Source organism: Dipteris shenzhenensis, chromosome 10 (assembly GCF_047967505.1).
Source record: "Dipteris shenzhenensis isolate YYH24624 ecotype China chromosome 10, Dip_SZ_1.0, whole genome shotgun sequence".
Classification (NCBI taxonomy): domain Eukaryota; kingdom Viridiplantae; phylum Streptophyta; class Polypodiopsida; order Gleicheniales; family Dipteridaceae; genus Dipteris; species Dipteris shenzhenensis.
In genome coordinates, this window is record NC_141605.1 from 48,879,554 (window position 1) to 48,889,139 (window position 9,586).

The window sequence follows — 9,586 nt, forward strand, 5'->3', positions numbered from 1 at the left end:
ACCGCAGCTCCATTCACCGTCACAGCCTATCTCTGCCAAGATCCTCTTATCAATTCTTAGCCGCCTGGTGGACTTGGTTCCTCCGACAGCATACAGAGGACCACTAGATTGATACCACATTGCAGATTTTCCCTCCTTTCCATGAGTTGAGATATTCAGCATTTGTGTTTGTGTTTGTATTTGTCTTGGGTGTAGATGACCACTTAGTGGCTTCACCCCTATTCAGCTCATTGTATTTGGTTTTTATAGTCTCATAGACCTTTTGTTCTTTCGAAGAGTTTAATAATCTCTCTCTCTCTCTCTCTCTCTCTCTCCACACACACACACACACGTGCACACACAAAAAACATGTGTGTGTGTGTGTATGATTAGATTGATAGACAAATTGATGTATCTACACACACACACACACACACGCTTGCACGTGCGCACACAGACACAAACACACATGTATGGACACATCTATATGTCTATTAATCAAATCATATAGACATACATGTTTTGTGTATAAGCATGCACATGCATATGTGCACGAGCGCGTGTTTGTGGAGAGAGAAGATCAAAAATAGGGAAAGACATCCACTAAAGAGTGCTCATAGAATCGAATGGTACGAGCATGATACAACGACCAGAGAGCCCAATAGCGATCTTCTTTATATCGGTCACTCTAGGATGCTCATCCCCTTGTAGACCCTCCTCTGGCCCAGTTAGAAGTCTTTTATTATTGCTTCGAGTTTTGAGAAGTAGCTGTTCCACTTTGGATGGCGACGAATGTTTTTCTTCTACTTAACCCAAAAAAAAAAAGTGTGTGGAGAGAGAAAGAAATACGGTGAAGCCACTAAGCTATCATCCATACCCAAGACAAATACAAACACAGACACGAATACTAAATATCTCAATTTAGGAGGGGGGTAAATATCTGCAGTCTGGTATCATTGTGGCGGTCCTCTGTTTGTTGTCTGAGGAACCAAGTCCACCAGGTGGGTGAGAATGGATGAGTGGATCTTGGTAGAGAGAGGCTCCGTGCATGCATTTTTGTATACCTATACACACATAATGTATACATGTGTGTGTGCGCGCGCGTGTGCGCAAGCGCGCGCGTTTGTACCTCTTCGACAACAGGTTTTTTTGTAGCGAGTGCTGCCAAGTGTTCTTCCCTCTGGGAAGCTCTTGGCCCGCAGACATATTGCTTCAGGTGTTTGGCTCCACGGAAATCTGTGTCTCATTTTCTTTGGCAGTGTCCACATACATTTCTTTTGCTTCTTTTTAGACAATTGTAGGAAAGTCTCCATCCTCCCCAAGTCATCTCGTGCTTGCTGATTTTCAGAGCCATGTCTACAAAATGAGGAAGGCTTTTCCAATTTGCACTCATACATTGCCTCAAATAGGCTCATTCCGATGGAGAGATGCTTGGTGTTGTTGTGGCAAAACTCGTTAAGTGCAAGCCATTTATCCCTCGAGCTCTAGGTGTCATTGCAAAAATGCCTCAAGTTTCTTCTACCCATTTGTTCATCTTTTCAGACTGACCATTGCTAGGAGTGAGTAAAGTACCCGCTCCTAGAAATGACCCATAAGTTTGCATCTCTATCACTAACAATTTTTTGAGGAAATCCATGATGCTTAAGTAGGTGATCAATGCACTTCTAGACAATGTGTGATGCTGAATATTGGGCCTTGGTATGTATGAAATGGGCTTCTTTTGTCAGCCTGTCCACCATTACATAGATGCTGTCCCATCCTTTATCTGTACAAGGCAGCCGCGTGATGAATCCATGGCTATGTGTGTCCATTTACCCTTTGGAATGGGTAATGGATGCAATGAATCAGCTGGTAGTTCGCTGTCCACTTTAATTTACTGACATGGCAAACGTTCAGCAACACCTTTCACTACAATCTGTCTATGGACCTTTCCAAAAGTGCCTTATGTCATATGTCTTCATGACGCTTATATGACTTGCCATAGGGTAAGAATGCATTTCCCTTAACACCAGCTAGTCTAGAACCAAACAGAATTTGTTTCAGAACTACAACAAACCATTATGCAATTGAAGTTCAAGATGATCCTGATATGAGGGCTTGTTGGAATAGGACTAGTCACCTCCCCACTTGTGACCCCCATATGGGGAGTGCATCGGGGGGTTGGACCATATAGTAGTAATAGACATGGGGCTGCCACATGGGGCAGCACATGAGCTGTCATATGGGCAGCAGAGAGAAAGGACAGGTACCTGGCATAGGAGACCCACCATGGAGGGCAGATCTGAATCCAGATGCTGTCCACACGTGGAGAGAACAGAAATGCACAGGTTAGCAAATGTTATGGGACCCTAGGGGCATGGAAATGAGGCAGGCCTATCTAGGCTAGTGGCAGCCAGCCACGTGGCTAGGCAGGGCCAGCAAAAACCTTGCAAATGAGCCCCCAGAGGGGTATTTAAAGGCTGCAATGCGTGGGTCGGTTGGGAGCCTGTTTGGGTCAGTTTTGGGGTAGGCCATTTTAGGGAGGGCTTCTGCCCTATAAAAGGGAGGCCCCTTGGCCTCATTTCACCATCACTAATCCAAGAGCAGGAAGGAGCAGCAGGAGGACCATCCTTGGGCCTATATATAGGAGGTGATGGTGACCTACAGAGGGCTGCAGACTTAGCTCAAGAAGCTGCCCACCTAGGCTGCGTTTTCGGACAGCAAGGTGGAAGAGATCCTTTGGACGGAGAGTTTGCATAAGCTTAGTAGAGCGCGATCTAGAGATGCCAGGCATATAGTAGGAGAACCTTTTTGGTATGTCCAGTTTGTGGTCTGACGGAAATATATAAGAGTTGCTTCTATGTTGTCTTTGAGCACAGTCTATTTGCCAGTCTGCACATGCATGAATGGATCTGGAGTACACACATAGTTCTAGTGAAACACTTCCGTGTGTAATCCCTGGGCCCATCTATCAGTCTTCCATTGCGGGATACCCTTTTTAGGGATTTCATTCTAAAAAATGGTTCCTGTCTTTGATTTCTGCATGTACTCTTTTGCCATGTATCCAATCCTAGTAAATTATAGAAACTGTAGGTAGTGTGCAAGCCCACGACCTAGACAAGGCATTTGCAACCACATTTTCTTTCCCCTTTTTATACTGAATGTCAAACTTATAGGACTGCACCGATGGCAACCATCTCTTTTGCTTGGCTGATAGGTTGGGCTGCGTAAGGAAAATAATAGTGTTCTATGATTAGTTTTGACTTTGATTTTGCTCCCATACAGGTAGGTAGTGATGCTGCTTTTTGAAGTCATGTTAGATGGCCAACATTTCCAGATCATAAACATGGTAGGTGAGCTCTTTGGCATCCAGTTTTTTGCTTTCAATATATATCACAACATCCTCCTACCTTTGCCACTAACATTTGCCTCCACAAGCACTGGCTGTGAGAAATCAGGGCATACCAACATAGGGGCATTTGTGATTGCAAATTTTAGGTCTTCAAGACTCATTTGCGCTTCTTTTGACCACAAAAGGCATCCTTCTTCAAGAGGTCCTTTAATTCTTTTTAATGCTATATAGAATGGTCCTTTAAGATGAGCATGGGCTTTTTAAAGGGAGATTTGGTTGATTGAAATGTTCGAAACATTTACAACCCATGTAAAACTAATTTAATGTTTTTATGCCATCGATAGTGGGTAGTTAACTCTTTGACACAATGCTATTTTCAGGTGTGGGCAGCTTCAAGAAGTGGACTTGGACAATGTCTCACCTTTTATTCGATTAGGTAGATATCAGATACCTTCTTCACTTGGTTGTGTGTGATGGTCTACCCCCTGGTCATGTCCTTCCCTTTGTGATTATGCGATAGTGTTGAGTGAAAAATTGTTAAAAATGGCTGCTATTAGGCTTTCACATTTTCTCCAGTTGTCGTTAGCTACTTATTATGGCATATCTTTTTGCAATTCTGATATGTAGATTTTTGTAGTTGCTTGGGTCCTACTCTTATGATGATGAAATGGTTGTGGATCATAGACAATTTTGGAAGCTATGCACTCTTTTTTATATTGTGGACTCGTTGGCATTGGCATTGCTCACAGATGTTGGATGTCAAAGCACACCTCGTTCAGATGTTCCTTCAAAATTCGAGGACAGGTTTTATCTTTTCATGTGCAAGATATTAATTCAATTTAACCATATTATATAGTGTCATGAATATGAGTGCATTAAATATTTTCAAGAGATTACTAAGGCTTTATCATGCTGGCGAGATTTCCACTCCCTTATTTTCTACCTTTTTGAACTATAGAACATGTTATCATGGTTTTCCGTAAGCAATTTAACTTCAAAAAATAATATGACCTATAAAGATGGCTGATTATTCCAAGGCCATTATATGGATAGTGCTTTGTCCAAGTACTGGCTTTTTTTTAGCAATTCTTCAATGCTATGCTTTTGGACCCAAAGATCATTTGGGCAACTATAATGCATTTGGTCCCTAAGACTACAAGACCAACGTAGATTGATGCCCACATGCTCTCCTATTCATCCCTTGATCCCATTCTCTCCCAAGTCCGAAGTTCCTATAGGCTAACATCATGACAAGAGGTGGAAGCACAAGACATGATGTATGGTAGGACACTATTTTCCTAAAAAGATTTGGCTGATTTGGGACAAAGACAGAATGCAGCTTTTATACAGAGACATTGAGAGAATCAACCTTTTGAGTTTTGAGGACAATTTTCATGGGAGGGAGATTATTGTATGAAGAATTGTCATGCCATTCCAAAGGGGATGTTCTTGGCATGCGGAGGTACCGCGTCCAATGTGCAAAACGTTTAGGTAGCGGGGGTGCGTGGGGTTTAGGTGTGTCACACCATGAGAGGCTCGAGCGTACTCAATCTCCATTGCAGAAACATGAGAGTACGTCATTGAGCCTTCACCTCCCCAGCCCCCTGGTTCATCCAATGGTGACAAGCGGTGGAAGCACAAGGTGTGATGCATGGTAGGACCCTGTTCTCATAAATAGATATGGCACATCTGGCACAAAGAAGCCGGTATGCATCGTTTGTACAGAGAAGTTTATAGGATCAAGTCCTCGATTTTGAGTAGAATTTTTATGGATGGAGGCTGTGGTACGAAGAGTTGTCATGTCATTCCCAAGGGGATGCTCTTGGCACATGGAGGTACTCCGTCCAATGTGCAAAGATTCGATCCCTTCTCCATCCTATAGTCATAGATAAGGTTGTTCAAGCGTGTTGATGGAGCAGCAAAAAGAGGGCATAAGGGGCATCCATCGCAGATACATAAGAGTACATCTATTGAGCCTCCACCTTCTTGTCCCCCTAGTTCATCGCATGTATCCACTCCATTCATATGCGTTGGGCTTTCCACTACGATGGTATCCATGGCCTCATGCCAAGAGGGCACATGGGCCCATCACATCTACATCAGGAAACCCACCTGTGGTAAGGAGCTTGCTTTTGACCATCTTGTATAGTGTAGATCCATTCTTCCACAATAGCTTAGGTAGTTTGTTACTAGGCATCTCTTTCATGTTTGTGACATATCGGTATAGTCTTTTCAAGGCAGAGAACTCCAACATAAGGATGGAGTAAGGAGTTGTGGTCTTGATTCCCATATTTCTCCTCAAGAAAGTATTCTGGAATTCGATTTTCTTGATGTTATTCCAAGTGTGCTCCCTCCCCATACCTGCACTCCATAGAGTATGATCTTTGTGAACACTGTGCTGAATAGATAATATCTAAAGTGCCATCTTCAGATGCTCCCTTGATTGCATCTGTCTTCAAAGCATTGTAAGTTGGTCTAGCCAACATGAATTGTTCGTTTAGAAGTATTTGAAGTGTTCACTATATCAATGCTTTGCCCAAGGTATGCAATGTGTGGCAGCTCTTTAGGTTGCAATTATTTAGCTACTATATAGTCTTTGTCTTTACTACATCAAGAGAGAGTCCACTGTTGTCACAAAACTAATCTAGAATATGCATCAACCTCTAAAGGTCCTCTTGGCTCTATGCAAATAACACTAGGTCATCCATTTACAGAAGCAACATGAGAGTGTATTGCTGCCCAAGGTGAGATCTATCAGTGCCTTCTTCTTGTGAAATTCATAACCGTTGTTTCCAGCTTATGTATGTAGAGACCAAACAAAGTGGGTGAGAGTGGGCAGCCTTGTTTTACCTCCATGTTATTTGCATTAGCCCTTCATGTGGCATGAGTTGACATCTAACCTTCTCATAAAGGTGAGTTACTACTGCTCTACAATTCTTAGGCACCTTGGTATTCTCCGTCCATGCTGATAAACTTTTGCATGGGATAATATCAAAAGCCTTTTTAAAATCCGCATGAAAACAGGCTGAAATGGTGGTGTAGGTAGAAATGCAGGGTCACGTGACAATCGAGAGCTGCTAACTGGTCGCTGAAGTCACACAGCAGGTTGCAGGTGTGCTGGAGCAATGGGGGACTGAGTTGAGCTCTATATTGTCAGTTCCTGACCTCAAACAAATGGCTAAACCATACAACCAAAAGCCACTCCCACCTTGATTTCATCGCGCATCGGGTCGGCGCGTAGCGTTTGGAGGAACTTGGGCTGAGCAATGAGGAGGGGGGGATGCAAGTAGGAGCAAGATATCCTTCTCTGATACATTGTTGCATGCTAGGAGCAATGGAAGGAAGATGGAATGCAAGGTGGAGACAACAAGCTGGCGAAACTGAAGTGTACTTGCAAATGGATAATGAGAAAGTACAAATGGTGGCCTATATAGGGACCAAAACTCAACTTAGGGCTAAGGACTAATTGTCGTAAGTGAACTAGGACCAGATGTCCAATAGATCTAAGTGTCCTATTAGTCCTCACTAGTCCTAACTAGCCTACAAGGCTATACCAGGTTGAAGTGGCAACACTAGGTGCACTTTTCCCTTTTGTAAGGTTTTTCTCCCCTAATCTCAAATTAGAGGTTGAGTTTGTGGGTAAGCTAGTCACCACACATGTTTTTGACATTATTTAGGCTAGGGTTTTGTCTCTATGACTACCCTAGTATTGTGCTTCATTCTTGTTGCTGCAATCTCATTTGAGCTTCCTTCAGCTTCGTGTTCCCTTGAATTCATACTTCCCTTTCCAAGAGAATCAAATGACAACATGAGGACAACTGCAAATGTTTGATTTTGACCATACTTTTTTAAGGTCAATAGCCTGCGAAATTTATGTAACTGAAATAACCTGCAAGTGAAACCCGAGGCACAAGGGAAAAAGTGCCAGAACAGGGCAAGGCAGGCCAACTTCTTTACAGAAAAGCTTGCACAGCAAGTGCAACAAATGCAACAAGTCTAGACTGAAGCAAACGTCCACTGAAAGAAAAGGTGACTGCACAACTCCTTCCAGAGGGCACCAGACTGTAGAAAACACTGCTGAACTGCCCTGACCAGTCTGAACAGCAAATAGAGCTGAACTGGACCTGAAAGCTGAGGCAGAAGCTCACGAGTTGAGAAAACTAGTGTCAAAACAGTACGAAATGTTCTTCTGAAGGAAGTTGCTCCACCAAAATGCAGAGAAATGCCTCAAAAAAGATTTGAACAGCTTCAAAATTCACAGAGCTGAGAAATGCTCAAAGACAGGAGTCACCTGAAATGCTCCTTCAGAAAGCTGATTGGCAAGCTGTTGGAGCTCCAACAGTGCAATAATTGAGCTCAGAAATGCTGCATCAGTTATTGTGCAATAGAAATCAGCTCAAAACAACTGAAAACAGCTCATGAAGAATTTGCACAGCAGGGTAACAGCTGTAGGCAGCTCCAGATAGTCATACAGCAGGGCAGAGACTCTAGACGGCTCCAAAAATGATTCAGAAGCAATCGGATTTGCAGAATAGCTGTTGCAGGTGGTGGCGCAGAGGAAGTCACTTGGGACTGTAGCTCCCTCTTTCATGTGACAAGACTGCTCCCAAATAGGCTAGAATGCACAGGGCAAGGCTGGAACTCAGCTCTGATATCACTGATGTCTCTGTGTGGAAGCAATGGAGCAAAAATTGAAGGAAAGGTGTAGAATGTTGTAGCAGCAGCACACAGGTGCACGCGAAGTACAACTGAAGTAATGAAACATCACTTTGAAGGCTAACCATAAACCCTAGCCTCGCCAACCTTTGGGGCAAAGTTAAGTTATAAGAGTTGACTTTATCCAAATGAACTAGCACTCTGGCACAATAACCTATTAGTACTCAAATGGTGACAAGATGATCAATACTGCTATGTAGGGTTTGAAAAATTGTCCTCTTTCCCGCAGTCTTGGCCCATTTGCTAAGTTTGTGTTCTACAATGGCGCTGAAGAGCTTTGCCATGGCAGAGCCAACCATTATAGTCCTGTAGTTTGCAAGCTGGTTTCTATCCCATCTTTAAAGATGGGCCCCCACCAATTTTCTTGCTGGTCCCGAGAAAACCCATCCAGCATGCCTTGATTGAATAAATCACATATCCATTCTAGTGCTACATTTTCGAACTATTTCAGTAATTCAGAACAAATATTTAATGTGTTTGCAGTCTTCCCCATTGGCTAGCCTCTTCACCCGCTCCATTATGTCTTCCGGACACAATAATTTTTATCGTGTGTGTCCAAGTTCCCTACTGACTGACATTTGTTTGGTTGCCTTGTGTGTGAGTCTTGCCATAATTGAGCATATCCGAGGCCGAGAAATCCCCCATGATATCCTTTCGTTACCCTTGTGCTTGCCTCCAAAACCTCCGTGGATGAGTAGGACGTATGTGAGCTTGTTCATGTTCTTGCACTATCTGCCCACTTAGATACTACCGAATATGGGTGCACTTGTGAAATGGAATTTTCCTAGGTTTATGCATTCACATCACATTAACAATACTCTAGCCAGTGCAGTTGAAAGAGAGATTCAGCGGGTGTACTTTCTACCTACACAATTGTAGCAAGAATTCAATGTAGGATTGGTTCTCTTGCTTAGTTCAACATTAAGGAGGAAAAACTTAATGCATAGGTTGTTTTGAATGCAGAGAGGCTATGCTGGCTGCCGTACCTGAGATAGAAGGTTCCTAAGGTACCGAAGATTTTGAACGAGAATATGGAGTGATGTATCAAGTTAAAGAGAGTTGTGATTGTGCAGACAAATACTTTAAAGACATGAATGGATTGCCGAGGGTAAAATGCTATACTTACCCTCATGCAAATGTAATTGTTTTTATATTGATTGTTCTGATCTATGAAGAGCTTAAGTGTAAAATGAACATGCTTTAGGCATCTTGTATGGAAGGGTTTTGCGAGCATGCTTTAGGGCATGAGTTGAGCCTCCAACCATCTTGTATGGAAGGGTTTTGCTTCAATCTGTGAAAAGGTTTAGCCACTTTATTTGATTTCTTCACCTTCTTTACAATAAAGGAACATTATAGGTCTTTTCAAAGATGAGAATCCCCCCCCCAAACACCACGACCCACACAAACACACTCTTTTTTGTGTGGTGAACACACACATGCGCGCACACACACACACACACACACACACACACACACGCCACACACACGCACGCACGCACGCGCGTGCGTGCACCCACACATTCTCTCCTCTCTCTCTCTCTCTCTCTCTCTCTCTCTCTC

The 9,586-nt window shown here is 43.2% G+C and overlaps 1 protein-coding gene across 2 annotated transcripts in view; it reads left to right on the forward strand.

Annotated features, from left to right (window-relative positions):
• LOC147897925 (glutamyl-tRNA(Gln) amidotransferase subunit C, chloroplastic/mitochondrial-like) overlaps window positions 1-9,339 on the forward strand; it is a 36,687-nt gene extending 27,348 nt beyond the window's left edge. The window contains exons 3-5 of one of the 2 annotated variants that reach the window (XM_087380974.1): window positions 3,691-3,746; window positions 3,995-4,114; window positions 8,990-9,339. In XM_087380974.1, the coding sequence (XP_087237100.1) occupies window positions 3,691-3,746; window positions 3,995-4,114; window positions 8,990-9,021 (208 nt within the window). In that variant the 3' untranslated portion in view covers window positions 9,022-9,339. The remainder of the gene's footprint in view (window positions 1-3,690; window positions 3,747-3,994; window positions 4,115-8,989) is intronic. The other variant, XM_087380975.1, reaches the window with a different exon arrangement.
• The last annotated feature ends 247 nt before the right edge of the window (window positions 9,340-9,586 follow it).